The sequence below is a fragment of the Eleginops maclovinus genome, chromosome 24 (assembly GCF_036324505.1).
Source record: "Eleginops maclovinus isolate JMC-PN-2008 ecotype Puerto Natales chromosome 24, JC_Emac_rtc_rv5, whole genome shotgun sequence".
Lineage (NCBI taxonomy): Eukaryota > Metazoa > Chordata > Actinopteri > Perciformes > Eleginopidae > Eleginops > Eleginops maclovinus.
This window is the reverse complement of record NC_086372.1, coordinates 4875821-4895701: the sequence shown is the minus strand read 5'-3', so window position 1 is coordinate 4895701 and position 19881 is coordinate 4875821. Positions and strand designations below refer to the sequence as shown.

General features: G+C 44.1%; 2 protein-coding genes across 5 annotated transcripts in view; both read right to left on the bottom strand.

Annotated features, from left to right (window-relative positions):
• Nucleotides 1-34: 34 nt before the first annotated feature.
• On the bottom strand, nt 35-7048 carry cep70 (centrosomal protein 70). Of its 4 annotated transcripts, none has more exons than XM_063877396.1 (17): nt 6614-7048; nt 5541-5635; nt 5365-5464; nt 5107-5230; nt 4266-4425; nt 3929-4104; nt 3757-3816; nt 3586-3670; nt 3424-3512; nt 3276-3353; nt 3111-3201; nt 2887-3024; nt 2205-2357; nt 1891-2059; nt 1702-1810; nt 1539-1618; nt 35-1453 (listed from the first exon to the last, which is right to left on the bottom strand). In XM_063877396.1, exons 2-17 carry the CDS (start codon nt 5616-5618, stop codon nt 1395-1397), a joined length of 1749 nt encoding a protein of 582 aa, XP_063733466.1. In that variant the 5' UTR covers nt 5619-5635; nt 6614-7048; the 3' UTR covers nt 35-1394. The 4 variants fall into 4 exon arrangements, with proteins under 4 accessions (XP_063733466.1, XP_063733467.1, XP_063733468.1 ...); XM_063877397.1 differs by having other exon boundaries at nt 5541-5630; XM_063877398.1 differs by having other exon boundaries at nt 3111-3189; nt 6614-7045.
• Nucleotides 7049-9181: 2133 nt separating this feature from the next.
• LOC134860631 (double-stranded RNA-specific editase 1-like) overlaps nt 9182-19881 on the bottom strand; it is a 28895-nt gene continuing 18195 nt past the window's right edge. The window contains exons 4-12 of the mRNA XM_063877395.1: nt 17200-17274; nt 14370-15304; nt 13561-13675; nt 13233-13401; nt 12919-13073; nt 12663-12831; nt 11874-12055; nt 11040-11218; nt 9182-10808 (exon numbers count right to left, since the gene is read on the bottom strand). Coding sequence (XP_063733465.1) covers nt 10632-10808; nt 11040-11218; nt 11874-12055; nt 12663-12831; nt 12919-13073; nt 13233-13401; nt 13561-13675; nt 14370-15304; nt 17200-17203 — 2085 coding nt within the window. The 5' untranslated portion in view covers nt 17204-17274 and the 3' untranslated portion in view covers nt 9182-10631. The remainder of the gene's footprint in view (nt 10809-11039; nt 11219-11873; nt 12056-12662; nt 12832-12918; nt 13074-13232; nt 13402-13560; nt 13676-14369; nt 15305-17199; nt 17275-19881) is intronic.

Here is a 19881-nt window from a genome sequence, read left to right as displayed (position 1 = left end):
AGGTGTCGTTGTTCAAATGTAGTTAGTGTTGCGGTTGCTATGCATTTTAGTTTTATTTTGTAGCCTTTTAACTTCAATGAGTTTGAAATTATATTACAATAACACAACCTAATGTTATTTGGTTGGTCCCCCTGAAGTAGTTATGTGGGATTACCAGATTCTGTTTGTGAAAACTTGCAAATATCCACCAAAAGAAAAAGGTTTGGTCTTTGCTTACTGATGTATTTTGTATGTTATGGGAAACTTGAAGTGGTTGCTGTGTTGCACAACAAAACTGAACAAGTGATCCTGCACCTGACTCAAGTCGGATCATGTGAAGTATTATCACCGGGTAAGCTTATGATTATAGGGAAGAAGAAAAAATAATAAATCATACACAGGCTGAATACATAACTACACATCTTGGTTTTAGTCTGCATATCTTCAACTGTTCAAAATGTTATAAATACATAGACATTAAGCAATAACGAAATACTGAGAAATGTAAAGTCCAGCTGCTGATGGCTTTAAAATAAACAGCTCTCAGAAATAATAGCATCTTTAAATAACTTAAAGTACATTAATTTGCACTGCAATTGCAATTATGTGTTAATTAATGCAACGATGAAAAAATATTTGATAATATAAATATACATTTCATTTACAAGTCATGCACAGTAAACGGTCAAAGCTGCACAAATGTCATTTAAAATAATTTTCTGGACATTGGGATTATGATTACTGAAGTGCAACCTAAGTCTTATCGCAGCTTTTGAGCTAACAGTTACCAAACAAAATCATATTCCTCTGCTGCAGCCAGAACTACATTTTTCGGAGAAATCCTAATTAATCAGGATTAACAAGTTTCAAGTGTGTGCAGGAATGTGCTGATGTGCCCAGACGCGCTGCAGGGTGCAACCTTCTGTCTGAGAATTATAGAGGGAGTACGGCCTGAGTCATTCGTTTTGGAATCACTAAAAACACACCTCTTGACAAAAAGGGCATGTCAAAACATAGATAAATAACCAGTGATGAGTCACCTGTGATATAGTCATACATGGTACATATTTTACTACAGTATTTGACATTTCTAGCTGTTAAAAGCTTAATAGTTTGAATATACTATTTAGACTTCAAAGACAAATAAAGAAGTTGAGAGTAACCCAAGTTATTTTTGCATTTATGTATGTAAAATCTATCTTATGTAATCGACAATGATCTGCTTTGTACTCCTCAAGAGTTTAACACTGCTGCCATCTCCTGGAGACTGTGGGAAACTGGAGTTGTAGCTTGCTGATGCAGTTGATAAATAAATGATCTATAAATCACTGTGATTTTTAACAAAATATGTAATTCAATTCAAAACTAACACCACACATCACAGTCATTACGTACAATGCACAGCAGCCAAAGCGTCATTCTGTGTGTTTCAGAGACTTCAGAGCTGGAAGGATGTCGTCCAGGTGACTCACTCCTGAAAAACACACGTAAAAAGGAAGCTATCACAAAGGAAATTACTGATGATAAGTGGTGGTCAAAGCAGTTTGATGTCATATTACCTAGAGTGTGTGAAATGTCCAGAATGAGGGCATGGAACGCAGGGAAGAACTCTTCATGCTGCTTCACTTTCACGATGATGCTGTAAAACAAAAGCATGTTAGGTTACTGTCGCTTTGAGGAAACCTGGCCTTAAAATGCAGCTCATGGTCCAAATGTATGAACCTGTCAATGTCAGCGTCTCCTAGGACATCATGGAGTCCGGCTGTGTGCTCGGCGGACGACACCAGCGAGGCCACCTGGTTTACCAGCGCTGCGGGAGGAACCCTGGTGTCTGACAGGAATACAAAACAACACTTTACTCCAGTGTATCAGAGGGGAATATATGAACCTCGGTTTCCAGCCGAAGCTCACCTAGCTGCAGGACATCTCGCAGGTTCCTCATGGTGTTGGTGGCCTCTCCCAGCCTGCTGTACACCTCGTTCATACGCGGGTACACGCCGCTCAGCGAGCCCACGTCAAACAGCTTCTGGAAGTGAGACACCATGGAGCCCAGGGTGTAGCGGGTTGGGCTCCTGAGCACCTGGCAGGACAAGCAGCACCACAGAGCGACCCAATTAGAGACTGATTCAGTATGTTGATTACTGAAAAATGCATTGTCATTTAATGCAACATTAGAAAGGCACTTTAATTTTAGCAAGTAGTATAAAAGCAGCACAATGTTGTACCTTCTCATCATCAGTCGCTGTGTTTTCCAGCATGGTGTCCACCAGCATCATCATGTCCTCCACCTTCACCTCCTCTGCAGCAGCATGGTCCCCATCAGCCGGCTGCCAGGGCATCAGTCTGACACCCAGTTTATTTAATCCCCTTTGCAGATCCTACCAACAAACAAGAGTCAGTTTAACACTTGGATGAACAAAATAGACTTCACAAAGGAGGGTATTCAGGATCGATTATCTGCTGTTAGCAATCCCTCTAACTAGCTATCACCAAATTGGTGGCTCTCACATTATTTAACACCTGTGTGGTCAACCTACAGTGTGATCTGTGTCTATCCTTCCGAACAGTGGGAGTTATCATAAAAGCATTGTGGACTTTTAAAAAACAGAATAGTGGCTAACACAGCTAGCGGCTGCAAACATCGACGTAACTTCCAAAATACAATTTATTTGGACAAACTAAACACATATTGGGAATCTAAAGGGTGTCTTACTTGCCTGAAAAGTAGAAAAACAGTTTCTAAATTGTAGAAACAGTTTCTTAAGTAAGTGAAGGTTGATAAAGCTGGTTGTGCCAAGCTAAGTAATAGCACTTCAGGTCTAAGATGGAAGTAGCAACACTAAATTAGGCAAAACGGAGGGGTCTATGATCAGGTGAAGAATAAGGCGAGTCCTACAGAGAGTTTACCTTCAGCAGGTGGAGCTGCTGGGCCCACCCCTCCAGCGTGGGTAGGATGGTGTGGAACTCAACAGAGGAAGTCTTGTTTCTGTGCAGGTGAAGAGGCGCGTTGGGATCAGACACGAGCGATTTAATTTCGTTCAACAGCTGGTAGTGAGGAGAATAAATCAGTTGGTTGTGTTTGGTTAGGAGGAGTGAACAACAGAACGAAGAAAGGACAACACTATGCTTACATGTTGATGGTGGGCACACAAATTGGCCTGGTCGTTGATGTTCTCACTGATATCTGGAGGGATGTCTTCTTTAGGAGATCTGGAAAGAAGGCTGGTGTTGTACTTAAGTGCTGAGCTGCTAAAAATAACAGCAAAGCGATGGGAGCAGTGATTTAGAGTTCCTACCTTTGGTTCTTGTGTTTGTTTGAGCCCTCCAACCGGCGGAGCTTGTGTTTGTAGAACTTCACCTCTTTGAGCGTGGGCCTACACAGAGGAACACAGTCAGCAGGACATCAAAGCACGTGCTTCTGCTGGAGACTTAATGGACACACACCTTGTCTCCAACTCTCTCTTCAGGCGCTCAACCTCCTTCTTTAGCTCTTCTATTTCACTTTGGCTTCCCTTCTGCTGCTCTTGGTATGCCTTGGAAGAAGTGCAAGAGCATCAGGGACTGCTTTAAGGGAGAGAATATGAAAAGGACCACACGTTTGTCTACCTTGAGGATGGTTTTGAAAGATGGAGTCACATTGCCGGATGTCTTCTTGATTCCTGTCTGATGAGCCACTTCTCCTTTGACAGATCTGAGGGAAAACAACTTAATGCATCTTGTTGTCTATCTTCTAAAGTCTTCTGTCCTAAAAGTGTCAGATTTTGGGGGGGTTGTTACCTGAGCTCATCCAACAGCAGACTCATTTTGGTCTCATAGAAGTCAATCACATCCAACGCCCTGCAGATAGAAGAACCAGGAGCAAGCGACTCATCACAGAGAGCATTCGCCTAACATCACATACTCCACATTCCTGCACACTAAGTAGTGGTGCAGCCTCTCAGGTTCTTACTGCTGGTCGGCGGGGGAGTTCTGCTGGCTGACTTTGTTACAGATGTGTTGGAAGGTCTGGCTCTGTCGGGCCAAGCGTCGCTCTTCTTCTTTGATGGTGAAATAGAGTTTCCTCTGAAGTTCGGCTGCTTCCTCCCTCTGCTTGGACAGCTTCTGCTCCAGAACCTGACACCGTGTCTACACAAACCCTTTGTTTCTCAGACAAATGTTTGTGGATTGTATGGTTTGCCTCTTTTTCAAATGATCATAATAATAAATTATACAGATAATACTCGCCAATACCCCTCGATAATAACTCATTGTTCTACATGTATGATCACAGTGTGTTGTGGACAAACCTGCTGCTGCTGTGTGTGGCTGTGCTGCTGGGCTGCCTTGCTGAGGCAGCGGTCTTCCAGGTCCTGGACCCTGATCCTCACCACATCCAGCAGGCCCTCCAGCTCTGTGGCCCTCTGAGACTGCTTAGCGGCCCCCCTCATGTGCTCCTGAACCTCCTCTCTACAGACACACAGGTTCATTTCAACGCTGCATTGTTACATTACATTTACATGAGGCTTTTATCCAAAGTAACTGACAATAAGTGCCATGAAGACAAAATCAGTTAGTAAGATCAGCGAGCCGATATCTGAGGCTGGGAAAAAGCATTCTGACGTAGCATACATTTCATTTGACTAAATGATTGTTTGCCCTGGAGGTGTTATGGAGAAATAAGAGCAGTGTTCCAGTCAGCTGCTCTCCCTCTGCCCACTCACCACCTGTCCTTCAGCATCCCCCCCACCCTCACTGGGTGTTCATACCTGCACTGAGGTGTATCTCTGTCATACTCCTCTGATGACATGAGATGGCAGGAGGACAGGTGGTCCACACACTGCTTATGCATTATTAAGTAGATACAGATACCATCAGTGATATCTACTGCAGGCATGTGTACACTGAAAGACCCTCAGCTGTTTCAACTCAATAATTCCATTCATTCCAGGAGGATGATGCTATTTTATATAATTAAATGTTCAAATTCAACCTTATGCTGCTATTAAACTGATTCCTGTTCGACTACAAATATCCTATTTGATATCAAGTGGCACCAGTTTGTGCAGATATTTGTGTACTTAATATAATTATTTTCTCTTGGGATGAAAACTACATTTTCAGGATGAATTGGTTTGTAGTTCCACTAACTTGAGTTCATTGTTGGACTTGATGAACTCCTGGATTAGAGCCTGTCTTCTGTCCGAGTCTGTGAGCATCGTCCTCATAGTCATCCTCATCTCACCAGCAGACTTTTTGTCCAGCAGAATCAGATCTAACGACACATGAACGCAACATATAAATACGGCCTACTCCAAAAGACAAGGTATCTGCTAAATTAAATCCAATCAATTGATGTAAAACTCAGAAATGTTGAGAAGAAATGGAAACTACTGCTTTCTGCCTTACCAGAAATATTCCTGTTCGCCACAGGATCTGCAAAATACACAGGCTTGAAACCGTGATGCTGCAGGAGTTTATTCACATCATCCCATTCTGCCTGCTCCTCCTGAAACACACACAACACCATGTACAAACAAACAATACAGAGCAACGAGAAGCTGTTAATGACGTCTGAGCTCTACCTGAAACTGCCTGGAGGTCCACAGATAAACATATGTCTTATTTCTTGTTGGCAGAAAAGTAGCTCTCCTGCTGTCCATGTCTTAAAAGTCCTACACTGCAGAAACAACTCAAGAGCATCAGCTCAAAACTGTGTGCAGGTCCTCCAGCTGGAGTGCTGCACTACAAGCACTAATGAAAGGCGATCCACGCCTCCACACACACGCTTCCTTAGCAGTGGTGGAATGGTGTTGTCACGCCCTGGTTCGAGGACGGAAAAAACAAGGAGACCACACATGATCCGTTTCCAATTAAAGTACATTTGTTTAAAGAAGTTAATTGTGAAGTCTGTTTATCAGTAATGTGTGTGGGTGTGTGAACATGTATCAGTATATAAAGCAAAGACAAGCAACCCAACAGGAGGGAGGGAGGGAGAGGACTGAAGCCTGAAGCCTCTCACAGGTGTCCCCACTTCTGACTAACGACCCTCTCTGACTGCTGCCATGATTGTACTTTCTACTCAAATGCAGTTATCTTGACTAGTTACAGATTTATATTATGAGCTTTTACAATATACAAATTAACTAATACATGGACATCAATTATAGGTTAAGATGGCCAGCATAAGTGTATCAAATACATTCAATTAGCTCCACCTTTACTAGCTGTTGAAGGGTTTGGGGACAATGGTGAGAACACACACACACACATACAAAATAATACCATTTATTAATCTATATACTATTCCGGTTCATTCGGCATACAAATAGCTCACGGGTGTATTTAGCAACATACATTAAACTGACAATAATAAACACAAATGACAGAACAAGCTAACATCTAACGTTAGCATTCAAATGCAGTTTCTACACAAATGGTCAAAAAGTATAATATTAAAAAGGTAATCTTAGGTTCCACTACTTTACTTACATCTGCAACCATGTGACCTTTTTATTCATTCATTTGTGCCGTGGTTTACTAGTGTAGTTAGCTTGGTTAGCTTCTGTAGCTAACAAGGTACCAATTCATGTTAGCGTGTTTGGTCCTGACAGAGGTCCTTATGAATGAAAATACGACATGAATGAATATGTATTACCATTGTTGGTGTTACTTGTACCAGCTGCAGAGTTGTCCGATAGTTGTTCACCTTGACACTGTCTATGTAAGCGTAACTTCACTGTTTATGCCAAACGTTTACGTCTCATGTGTGGCTCTTCCGTGATTCAAACAAGGGCGCGCTGACGTAATCGTATTTAACCAATGGGATGAGGCCCTTTAGGTCACTCACCAATCAGCGTGTGGTACCATTGCAGAAACACTTGCACCTGAAAATGATTCTTTATAAGCAGTACGCCTCCCTCTTTCCAAGGCACTGACTAACATGAACACAACTCTATTTTTCTGTATTATTTCTCTAAATATCAGAGATAATTAAGCAACTTGAAATTTAAAAAAAAATACAATAATAACCCTGGACTATTCAGCCAGACTGAAAAAAAAATCACATTCATTTTGATACAAACTAGTGCAGTTATTCAATAAAAATGTATTTAATGTCAGTATAAATACAGCTGCACTAAGCATCAGTTACCACAGGATGGCAGACATGTTTCAGCGCGTCTGCACAACATCTACAAATATCTCACCAGTTTTTATAACTGACAAAAACTGCCACTTCCCTGTATTGTTCTACAAAACAAACTACTAATTATTCATTTAATATGCCATATGATGTCTCTTTGAGCACACATTTGCTTGTCTTGTTTTATGTTATATCAACAGTGACTAAACCTTGAGCCACAACAAACACCTCATCTTCATTAATGTGCAAATATGCAAAACCAATCTAAAGGAGGAGGGATTTTTTAGCTCAACAGTTGTGAAACTAAACTAAATATAATAAAACCATAATTCATCACGCAGTATGGTGACACAATAGTCCATGTACATTCATATTTTTACATTCAGGTAATAAATGATCCAATGTAAGCGGACCAAAGTGATGTTTTGGAGCTTGAATTGGAGCCTGGGATGAGCTCAGTAGTCCAGGTAGAATGGAGGTGATGTAATCACCCGCCATAAATCATACAGCAGGTCAATGGGACCCTCGACTCCATTCAAGGCCTACATTTCCATTTTAATTTTCTGCTCAGTGGAGTTGATGTATGTGGGGACACAGTGAGTAGCCTCTATTCAGAATCAGACGCTGATGACCTTTCCTCTCTGGATTCGCGAAGGCGAGACTCTCGTACATTAGGGGCAGGTACAGCAGGTGCTCTACAGCGAGACCTTACATCCAGGGAAGACGAATGTCGGACAGCATTGGGCGGCAATTACAAAAGTGAAAGAAAATCATCTCCCAGTCCAAATTGAGTTGTAATGTTACCATAATATAGAAGTGCATTCATGGAAGCTTCAGTATTGGAATTCAGCATCTGAGGAGCATTGATTTGACTCAGAGAGAGAAAGAAAAAGTGGTTGGATGAGTTCCTGCTTGTCTGCTGAATGCTGCTGTACTGTATGTACATTAAGTTCGTGCAGAGGCCCATTAAGTGGCTAATGGGGTTTGATCGCCAGGGAAACGAGCCGCGACAAATGAGAAGATGTCCTAATGGAGGGACCACCCAGCCAGAGAGTTTGATGGAGGGGGACGAGACACCCCGGCTCTGCTCCAAATGTGTTTCTTCAGCTTCAAGATGATAGTCTGCTAGAGTATAATATTGCAAATACAATGTGAGGAGCTTTCCCTACAGTGATTGTAGAAACTACCAATAGGTTATCCTTTCCAGTCTGATATTTTAGCAATGAGAATCATGAGAAGGAGAACTGGAGAGTGAATTTGGAAGTATTGATAAGTTTGAAAGGTGGAATATCACTTTAAGTCACTAGATTTTAACTTTGGATAGCTAACAGGGCTGACATATCTGGGAAAAAACTGGAATCATCACCTGAGAGCAGAAGAAAATTGCTAAGAAATTACTTTCCTCGTATTAAAATGTGTCGAGGACAGGTCTGTTTTATGTGGCCCCTGTCAGAGGCTTAGCCAGGGAACGTAATTTGCAGATAAATTGGGGAAGGTGGAGAAGTATGAAGAGCTGTTTTCACTAATCCCACTTCACCTTGAAGCTGCTTCTATTTTCTCTCATTTGAAGCCATGAGCTCAAATCCAACTGCCTGGAAATCATGTTCCGAACTTTGCTCGTTTTTGGACGAGACAGAGGTTCTTGCAAAAACACATCGCCGAAAAACGGTCAATAAAGCAAGGCATGTTTTTGCAGGTGGGGGGGGGGTCTGTTCCCTGGTGCTGCAGAGGGGACAGGTAATCCACACAGAGATTATCTTTCTCTGTCATGTTGCACAGGTGCTGCAGGCTGATAGGACACACTAACTGTGGAGATGGCGCTCAAAAAAAGCTTTAGATAGACAACAAAACAACAACAAAAGCAGGGCTGCGTTCACAAGATTGAACTAAACAACATCATTTTGACACCTGCACTGATGCAGAAAGTTGTTGCATGCTTTAAACAATGAATTCATGTTTTTTTGCTCTTAAATGGCTAGTATTATTTTTGCAGTAGGTGTATTGTATCGACCTAAGTTGCGCAAATGTGCAAATAAATGAAAATAGCAGCTGGCCTCAATTAAAAGCAGACAACTACCCACATGACTCTAACAGCATTTTATTAAACCTCTAGCCCAGTGACTTGACTCTACATATTTATATTCATAGTTTTCATGCTTTACAGGCGCAGCTCATGCATCAGGCCCCACATCTGTTCATGTAAAGTAGTGAGGCTCACCCAGCACCAACAAATGCACCATTCACTCCAGCTTTACCTCACCGTCAATGCAAAAAAATAACCGTTTCTCCCTTTGGAAATATACCAGACTCTGGAGCCAGGAACAGGTCTGCACATGCTCAAAGTCAGACATATTTTCAGCAAAAAATAGAAGCAGGAAGATTTAAAAAAAGAAAAGAACTTCTTAAGTATGCCCTGTGTGTGTTTGGAGGAGTTTACAGCAAATAAAAATGAAGTTAAATTGACAGAAATAGTTCATACATAGTTGTAAATACAAGATAGATCAGGACATGGAGTAGAGATCATTTTGGTGCTTGAGAGGAAACAGGTCTGTTTGGTTTGAAGGAGTTGAACATCATCACCATCACAGGAATAAAAAAGTACATCTGAATGAGTGTAAAACAAGAGAGGAAATAAAAAAAAGTGTCATCTGCTGACATCTTTGGTGAGCTTTTACTGGTGGTGACAGTGACATCACTACGGCATCGCTGCGTACGGACCATCACTGCTGTTGAGTTTCATTGCATAAGGGTGGTGACCCTGATCTAGTGCAACACGACTAGAGAGGAGTTTAACTCATTTGGTTGGACGCGAAAGAGGCTTATCATAGTCAAATGCGTCATCCAACGACAGGAAATGACATCACATAGGAACTAAAAAAGTCCACGAAAGTTGTGACACCGTTTCAGCGACGGTAGCTTAAATGATACATATCTATTCTCAATTTCTACAAAGTGAACTAATTGATAAAGTATCTCTTCTTCATACACACATGAAGTTTGCCACTTGGCTCCCATCAGGTACACCCAGACCGAACGTAGCTTTTGAAGATAGCCTTTAAAACAGGAAGCTGTGTGTTATTTCAGACACATTCACATGCATGCCTTCCTAATGTGGCTGGACTGTGACGCCACATGTGGGGGATCTGTGGAGGACTGGATGTCATTCTAAAGTCTTTCCTGCCATTGTGGACATCTGAGAGGAATGAAAATATGTTTGTAAGAACCGCGGCAAAGCAGAAACAAACCGCAGGACCACCTTTCCCGCGTATCACAACACCGACACACAATGACAAACCTTCTACTGTATCAATTTGGTATAATCACACATGCAAAAGAAATACATCCCTATGTTTATACAAAGAAGTGCTATTTTAGTTAACGAGTTTCCATTCCCAATGTCTGTTTTTACATATTTAAAGTTGCATAAGTTTGTGCTGGCAGAGGGAGGAGCTAAAGAGCTTCAGTCCGGTCCATGACGATGCACACGGAGGATTCCCCGTACAGGAGGTGACGCAGCAGTGTGCTTCCTGCCTCAGGTGTTGAGAGAGAACTGGTCCTGCTCGATGGGCTTCTTCACCCAGGCGCCCAGGCCCGCCTTGTGGAAGGCTTTGAAGAGCGTCTGCTTGGCGCCGTGGTACTCCAGCGCCGCCTGCTTGGCGTCGTGGTAGCTGCAGGGCCTCGGCGTTCTGATCCGCAGGGTGGAGGACAGCTGCAAAGACACAGAGAACGCAACAGCATCTTAGCTGTGAGAATCATGAAACTAGTCTGTAGATTGATAATAGTAGAACAGAAATACATATTGTGAAAGACATATCGCCATTGTGTCCCAGATAAGTGCCCCACCTTACATATAGGGTTTCAAGGTTTCAAGGTTTCAAGGTAAGCAGATGATGTGTGTGAATGAGAGCGTGGGAAGGCGGGGCGGTGTGAATGGTGTTACCTTGCAGTGCAGGCGCAGCCAGCGGCTGAACAGGGCGTGCTTACAGAGTCTGGAGGGTCTGCTCAGGTCGTCCTTCCCTGTGGTGGCGTTGATCACCTCTAAGCCCGGGTCCCCCACCGTCCAGTTCACGCTGAAGTTGGGAGCTTTCCCCGGCTGACGGGCCTCCGCGTTACTTATCCCTGCGGGCAGAGAGGGGATGTATTAAACTACCAGGTACATATTGTAGTTTTTACCCCACTTGATTGATTTATGTTTCTAGTTTATTATAGTTTTCTCTTTTCTAATGGATAAATGATATACACTGCAGGTAGAGGCCCAAAACCCACTTTCTGAACTGAAAAACTAAGGACATGGGATAGCGAAAAAGACAGTTTGTGTAAATACTATATGGAAAAGGCAATAGCAGATATAATATGTCAGATTAATTATCTGAAAGGCATTTTTTAAAGCAATTGTAGAAGCACAGTATTTTGTTGTGTGGGAATAAAGCTATTCTATTCATTTGTATTCAATACTCAAAGTACTTTTTACATTTAAAAAACACAGTACTGTAAGAATAATCCCCCTAGTGTTTAAATAAGTAAATCAAATTGGCTCCTGATTAACAAACTACGTATTAAAATGCTATTTGACCTATTTCAACTGGCGATTGTTGGCTGGTTGAGCATTCAATGCAATAAACTTAAAATATTTTCTGACTTCCGAACGTCATCTCTCTCTGCCTGAAACCTCTCCTCCCCTGATATTCCATTAAACCCTCGCTGCTCCTCAGACTGAAGGAGCTCCAGATGTGTGCGGACAGATGAGTGGGATCATCGGTGGAGTGTGTCTCACCGCTGAGCAGCGGCCTATTCAGGCTGAAGGACGGCGGCAGCTCCTCCATCTCCGTCACCCTCTGGTACATGGCCCTGGAGAGGTGGTCGGCGTGGTACAGGCTGCCCAGGATGATGCTGGAGAAGTAGATGGCCTCGGTGAAGTAGCTCATCAGCGAGCCTTGGAATCCAACCACGTTCCACCTGGAGGGGGATAAAACACCCATAGCTCAGTCCCATAAGTTTAGGCAAGGCAAGTTATAGCTCAGATATTTGGAGCGTAATAACTACACGCTGCTCCTCCATGTTGAGTCCTGACAGACGCATCCCAGAAGACCTGAGAGTTCTTGGTGTTACCTAAAGATTACTCATTAGTCGAAATAGACAAATATACACAAATACATTTCGATTGATCCTGAATACTACACATATCTGCAAATATCTACATTGTTTTCAGGAGCTGCTAACGACTTTGGTTGAGACTCATGAAGTGGTCTAATCAAAGCTCCGGCGGCCGGATGGCACCCGAGGACCGGAACTGGAGTGATTGCAGCACGACACGGAGATCATTCATCCTCTCCACACGTGCACATCCTCATCAGATCGTAGTGGTCTGCTCAAAAACACCCTTCAACACCCCAAGTGTGTCTGCATGGCAGGAAGGTAAAGCTACAGCTGCAGGAGAGGTTATGATGATTCTGCTCGGACTCCAAGGTCTCATATTTGATGTTTTTTTTAAAGGTGCACGGGGACACGTTTTTTATTTCCAGGAACAATACTATGTAGTGTAGCTGCTGACAACAACACACACCTGGCTATCTTGTCGCTGCAGGACATGGTGAGCAGCCTCTCCCCCTGCAGAACCCCGTCCCACGTCTGGATGGTGTTACTGGAGCGCACCGGGATGGTTCCTTCTCCAGACTCGATCTTAGTGCGCAGCTGTCCCCGGGCCTTTCTGTTCGGGTGTCTATCCCCGTAATCTGAGAGGGGTTAGAAGACACTTTAGATCTTGAGCTTAGCAATATATTTCCATGCACCTTCATCGGGTCTTTATTCCTCCTGCTTACCCTCTACTCCGGCTTCGTGCGGAGAGAAGATGCGAGCGTCTCCACACGGGGACGTGCTGATGTACAGATGGAACTGCACGTTCTCCTTCAGTCTGAAGCCCTGTCTGCTGTCACACCGGGTGAAGATGGATTTCTGCTGCTCCTCCTCGTGGGTACTGGAGACATATGTACATTAAGTGAGCTTTGACATGCCGTAGTAATGTCAAACCTCACTAAGAACTGTATTCCTTGAGATTTCACAGAGTTTCTAAATCTAAATCCTGCTTCTTCCTATTCTAGCTGTGTGTAAACGGGGAGTGTGGAGTGTGACTGACCTGAGGAAGGGCTCCAGCTGCGAGTACAGGTACCGGATGAGCGAGCGGCGAGCCACTATCTCAGCGTGGCAGTCGTTGAGAGCCAGACCTCTGTCGCTCATGTATTCACCGTTGATGCACTTTGTCCCCGTGGAAACGCAGATCACCTGAGCCTCCTTCACATCAGCACCTGTAGGCGTAAATATCAGAGTGTCGGGTGTTAAAACGCAGCTAAAGACAAATAAAGGCACTCGGGTTTGAGTAAAAGCTCAGCTGCAGCTCCATTCACACAGCTTCTAAAGAATTCTCGGCTCTGGGTTTTGAATGACACGTAAAAAAAAAAAATCACCTGTTGTCATGACGACGCCTGACAATACTTTCCGCCGAGCGTGCGGAGACGTGAAGTTGTCCGTCAGTTCGCTGAACTTGTCGACGACCAGGCGGGAGACGGCGTCTGCCAGAACCTGAGGACCAAAACAAATGAAATGATGACAGATGAAGCGCGACAGAAACATGCAAACTTTGAGCCAAAGGTTGAAAATGTGGACTGCGGATTTTGGGTAATACAAAAGACGAGAAGACAACAATGCGATAAGAAGAAAGTGAAAGCTCTTCTTATCTGCACTGGAACTATTATTGAATATTTCAATTAGGAATGCTGCACTGGTGTGGATGACAGGCAGGGATGTGAGCGGCTTAGAGCAGATCCTCTGTTTCACTCACTGCTCTGGAAGTAAAGCGGAGAGACTGCTATAATGAGCAGCAGTGTTTGAATAGCACTCACAGGGTGATGCTAATTAAGATAGCAGCTGTCTTATCAGTGTGCATGGATTACAGCCGGGGATTAGCTTATGTGTAAATAGATTCCCAGTGAATTGAACTTGTCTCTCCTGAAGCCGTCTCCATCTTCACTCACACTCTGTCAGGTCGGCTACGAACGAGTGTCTTGTAAGACGACAGATCTAACCTGGGAGCTACTGCCGCTGTCAAATCTCCACACGCCTCTCTGCTAGTGCTGATTCTGTAATGACTGTTGGCAGACCGATTTTTAGGTGATAGTATTGTGAAACCCACATCATCTAACACTCACTAGTCCCAGTTTACTCCTAAAAAAAGCAACGGGCCTTTCAACCCTCATTTACCTTGGTCCCTGCTTACCTGTGGCAGGTGGAGCTGCAGTCCCTCTCTGGGTATAGGCTGTCTTGACGGAGCCTGGTCCAGCTGCATGTTGAACAGAGCGGACAGAGCAGCCTGGGCGGCCCGGGCCTTGGCCAGCTTCTTGTTCCGCCCAGAACCCTGGAAGTTCTGACCATCTACCGTCACCGACATGACAAAGTTCTTGGCGTGGCTCTCCCCGCTCTCCGACACAAAGTCGTACTTGAGGCCCGGCCGCAACTCGTTGAGGATCATGACAGGATTCTTGCCGCTTGTAGGGGACATGAAGGTGGAGGGGGCTGGAGGTAAGGGGGCCTGGATTAGGTTCGGGACGGGGGAGGGGAGCAACGGGTACTCTATCCCCAAAGAGCTGAAGGAACCATTGCTGTTGGACGCAAGGTAAAAGGGGTCATCTGTGGGGGTGGATGTCTCGAAGGCGTTAAAGAGCATGTCTGGGAAGTCGGCCTGGTCCGAGGTGAAGTCCGTGTGGACAGACAGAGTCCGGCCCATGGCCATGTGGGCTTCAGAGGCGTTGGGGAACTGGACGAAGGAGCGCAGGGCTTTCTCTGCTGCGTTCAGCTTGGCCTTCTTCTTAGTGGAACCAGAGCCCTCGAAGAACTGCCCGTTGACCTCCACAGTCATCACAAAGACGGGGGCGTGGACCGGCCCGGTCTGAGAGAGCAGTTTGTACTGCAGCCCCGGCTTGATCTCATTCAGCTGCATGAGGGCGTTCTTGGGCAGAATGGGCCCAGGGATTTTCTTACGCTTCTTGGGCTTGTACTTGGAATGAGCATGCCCATTATTGCCCTCCTCTAAGGGACGTTTCCTCCCACCCCCAGCACTCCCATTGGGGAGTTGAGCAGCCTCAGCTGCAACCCTCTCTTTGGAGAAGAGGTTGTCCAAGTTCCGATTTTCCTTAACATCTGTGCTGCATGAACCTGCGGTGCCCAGAAAGAGTAACTTACAATGCCTTCGTTGCAGGATCTTGTAAATGTAAAATTTAGAGATTCCTTTACCTTTCTTTGCAACTGAACAAGTGATGTGTGTTCCTTAAGTATTATTTAACTATAAAAGAGATATAAGACAAGGTATTCTAACACATTCAATGATGATGCTACACACAAAATTACGCCTTAATTAGCATGCAAGCTAATTCTTTCATACTCATGTTTAGCAGATTACAGGATAAACTATTTACACCAGGAGCTTTGAGAATGTACTTCTACATTTCTTTATGTGGACGATGGTGTGTTTTGGGGAACACATATCACCCGGCCCTGTTAACAAAGCTGATGGAACTTAATGTAAATTTCCATTTATAACATCCTCCAGCAAAAGCTCGATAGGTTACTCCTTTCGGTGCTCAGGACAGAAAACAATCCTATAAAACGCAGGTTTAGAGAGGGTTGTGGGGAGAGATGGAGGTGCAAACAAGGGGGTGTCCACTTGAAGAGAAACACCAGAAACATTATTAACTTTTACCATTCGATTGATTCAATATAGTGACTTCATACAAAGAACCAGCAGCTACATAAATGTCAGTTTCAGAGTCTTTCAGCTCTTTGTTTTGGTTTGACGGCAGGATATTAAATCTTTCGTCCACAGTTCCTCTTTCTTTCTTTAAAATACTGACTGATAACAAACTTAAAAACTATCAACCGAACTACTGTGAAATGTTAGCCACAGTTAGCGGCGTTTTCCGATTTGAAATGACTTCCTCTTAAACCAAAGTGTTTGCAAAGAGTTTGGCGTTCAGCCGCAGCCAGATGCCGACTGCAGGCAGAGTTAACAACAAGCGTGCCCAGAGGGGGACGGAACTGAAACATGAAAAAACACAATAGCAGATAATGCCTTGAGCAACCATAGGGGGGGGAAGATGATTATAAGTCTGCTGGGGAACATACTGTTATTGTTGCTGCGGCTCAAACTCAATCACTGAAGCAGAAACAGACTCTTCATCCATTAAAAAGTGAATTCACTCAGCTGCAAGGTCAATGCTTCCAAATGTGTCTTGGCATGTCTAATTGGGATATCAACACCTTGCATCTGAAATTTCCTCTACGTGACTTCCTTTTTTAGGATTTAGTAAGGGAGCCCTTGGATAACCTTGAGCAGCTCTCCCTACACTCGGCCATAATCCACATGTTCTCCCCATGCTTTCACTTTGGCTTACATGGAGCAGGGACAGGATTACTGCTGCGTGAGCACAAATAAAGAAAGTGTTTAAAGAGGCCTGTCAGTTAGCATCAGCAGGACCGGTCACAACGCTAAACGGGCTATCTGGATCCCAAGCAAACAGACTCCTTTTAGCCTGACAAGCAGCACCTTTTTGAAAACGGTTCATGGAAACTTGATCCTATCACTTTTGCAAATAAATAGCCAACGTATCAAACCTTTTCCCTATGAATGAGCTTTCAGGAGGCACCGGAATGGAGTGAGATGAAAGTAAAGCTGCTTGTTGATTCTTTTCCATAAAATCCCATGGAGGCTTATCATGGGTCAGGTGGTGTTAGGGCTGAAATAGACCTACCTTACAAAGCCAGAGAGGGGGCTTTAGGGGGCTTTTTTTGTTTAGAGCACAGGGACAAGCTGAGAAATTTGCCATCAAAATGGAGTGAAAGCTCACAGTAGATACACCCTGACCCTGGGATTAAGCTCCGACCTCCTCCTGAGCTGGCCAAAAGGAATTGGATGGTATATTTAAGGACAGTCCCCCAGAAAAGCAATGCACCATGGGTATTTAACTCCTTTACCTATATGCATGCATCTGGTACACAACCTGGAGAGTGTATGAACAGATAATAAAACATGACTCTACTCGTGGATCACTCACTCATGCTTTTTACTGGCCCCCCCTCAGTGGTGGGCAGCCTCTGTTGGATAGGAGCGGTCCGATCTCCCACTCGACCTGAAGGACACACAGCACATGGTTATCAGTGGTGGAAAGTGCACTTGAAGAACCCTCTTTTTTTTAGGTATTTAAATGTTATGCTATTTCATACACCATTTTCTTTTTACAGTTGTAGTTACTTTCTGGTAACGGGCACCTACCGTACATGACCCACAATGCACCTCAATTGCCTTTTTGTCTAATTCTCTCTTTTTCAAACCTATATTTTAACATGAATGAGTTATATTGTTTTAAAGCAGTCCTTCCAACCCTGCTGTAACGGTTAGTGCCTCAGATGTCTTTACAAACCTTCAGAATACATGTCTCTACTCATCTCCCAGCTTACCCTCCACCACCACCACCACCACCCGGCCCTTCCTACTCCTGTCAGACAGAGGTCCCAGTCTGTCTACTGATAAGACACCGAACTGCCATTATTTCCAGCGTTTTAATCAGGAAACTGTCACTCAGCATGCCATCTGTGCTAATAAACAAACTGAGGCGGGCAGAAACGACGCAATAATTATCTTTGATTAACGAAGATGTGGGCTGTCAGCGTACGCAGGGGTCTGCTGGACCAACCCTGACACTCCAAGATTATTTTATATCAGTAGACCTCACAAATTAACGTTGTTTTGTCCCAGTGGAAATCCATGTATTGAAATATTTGTTTTGCTACAGAGAAATGCATCCTAAAACCGGGAAATTAGTTTAGCACTTCCTTTTTGTAAACGTTTTTTTAAACATGTTTTTGGTTGTTAGCCTGAAATAAATGTGTTAACACAAGCTGAAAAGATTTCTAAGGTTTATTCTAAGACATCAAATACATCAGTAAATACCCCACTGGTGAAAATTTCAAAAAGAAAACGGACAAAATGAGACATTAGCCGCCTTTAGCTTAGCGGTGTTGCAGTAGAGTCATCTGATAGTGCTGCAATTCTTTTAAGCCTGACCTAGGGGCGTAGCTAGGCTTTCAAGTTTGGGTGGGCTTAGCCCAGAGGTGAGGTGGAGCTGTGTGCATGGTAATGTCTTTTTTTTAAGGTGGGGGGGAGTTTTGCACTGAGCAAGCCACTACACACCCATAGTGTTTTGTGCTGGTTACATCCTCAATATATTAGTCATGTTAACCAGGTCCATGTTACCTGGCCTTAGTCACGTTGACATTTCTTAGGTGGACTTCACATTCTGTACGGGGTCCGGGGACATGCTCCCTAGTGCACTTTGAGAGCAAAATCAAGATGCTAGATCTAATAAAACTTTGTGGTCTTGGTAAGGGGAGGGGGCACAACTCTCACCACTAATAAAATGTATCAATCAAAGTATTAAAAATACCATAACCAATGATCCTTTTGAAAACTTTGTTCTTCAAAAAGGAGCATGAGACGTGAAGGCCACCTAAAATAGGCCTAGCTACGCCACTGGCCTGACCTCTTTCTTCTGGTGATTGCCTTTATGTATTAACTACTAGAATTGATCATATTTTTTGCAATATTCCAAAATCCAATGGAAATATCCCATTGCTTTTGGTCGAGGGAACCCTTGCGATGCTAACTAACGGGTTGTCCAACAAATAAACGTCATCACTTCCCCACTCTTTACTCAGCTAGCTCAATTCGAGCCAATGAAAGCAGCCTTCCTCTTGAAAAGGAACAGAGGCAGTGTAGGAAAGGCTTCACACTCGCTGTGTGTAATCGCTCTCTGTCGGCAGATATGTCCTCCTGCCCCGCTGCCACTCAGCGGTTGGCTCCTCACATTAGGAATGACAACGTTATCAGGCTGCCGCCGCTCTATTGTGCAAGGCGGCAGCAAGGGGAACAGTGCTCAGGTTCTCCAGATAATGCAGGGAGGAAAAGAACTCAGAAGTCAAAATGCCAAGAAATGAAGTTAAGCAAGGATTGTCACAGAAATGTAAAACTTTTGAGTGTTTGATTATCCAAAAACCCTGGGGAATCCTGCTGGATTTCCAGATCATCAGCTTACTCACTTTTGATCACATTGAGCATTTAAACAAAGCGGCGTCACCATATTGGAAAGAAGGTGACATAGCAGAGGATAAACAGCGTGCAGAAGGGGGAGTGTCACGTATAATAACAGAAGCCTCCCATGCACGGCATATGGAGAATACGTTTATCAGACAAGCAGGACAGAATAAATACAAATCTATTCACGCTGCCTCGTGCCACAGTCCTGCCTCAGATCACGCATCACAGCACTAACCACCACCACACTGATGCTGTGTGCGCTCAAACAACAGCAGTAGCAGCAACAGGAGAATATGAAAACCAATCAAGAAGCAACAAAGCAGTCATGTTTAGCTCTCTCCTCTGCATGAATCTAACATTATATCTGTCCTTGTCCTATGTGTTCCTCTCATGCAGCCCTAAGGAAACCCCATCAACAAGAAGAGAGAATCTGGACCCCGGCCATCAGCGGTAACTAGCGACTGAGCCGACAGTGATAGATGGATTTCAGAGGCTTTTTCTGGTGCTTGAGGCGAGTTACAATCAGAGCCCGGGGGGGGGGGGGCAACTGCAAACAGCTGTCAGAGAACTCTTTCAGCGAGCTAATGTAGACGGATTGATGCTGAGGAGAAGCAGACAGCAAAGAGGGGGGAAGAACGGTGGC

Coding starts and splice junctions, on each gene's coding strand:
- cep70 (XM_063877396.1), bottom strand. CDS start 5,618: ATGGACAGCAGGAGAGCTACTTTTCTGCCAACAAGAAATAAGACATAT. Junction 5,465..5,540: donor GGACCTCCAGGCAGTTTCAG/GTAGAGCTCAGA, acceptor TGTGTGTTTCAG/GAGGAGCAGGCAGAATGGGA. Junction 4,426..5,106: donor AAGTCCAACAATGAACTCAA/GTTAGTGGAACT, acceptor GTGTGTCTGTAG/AGAGGAGGTTCAGGAGCACA.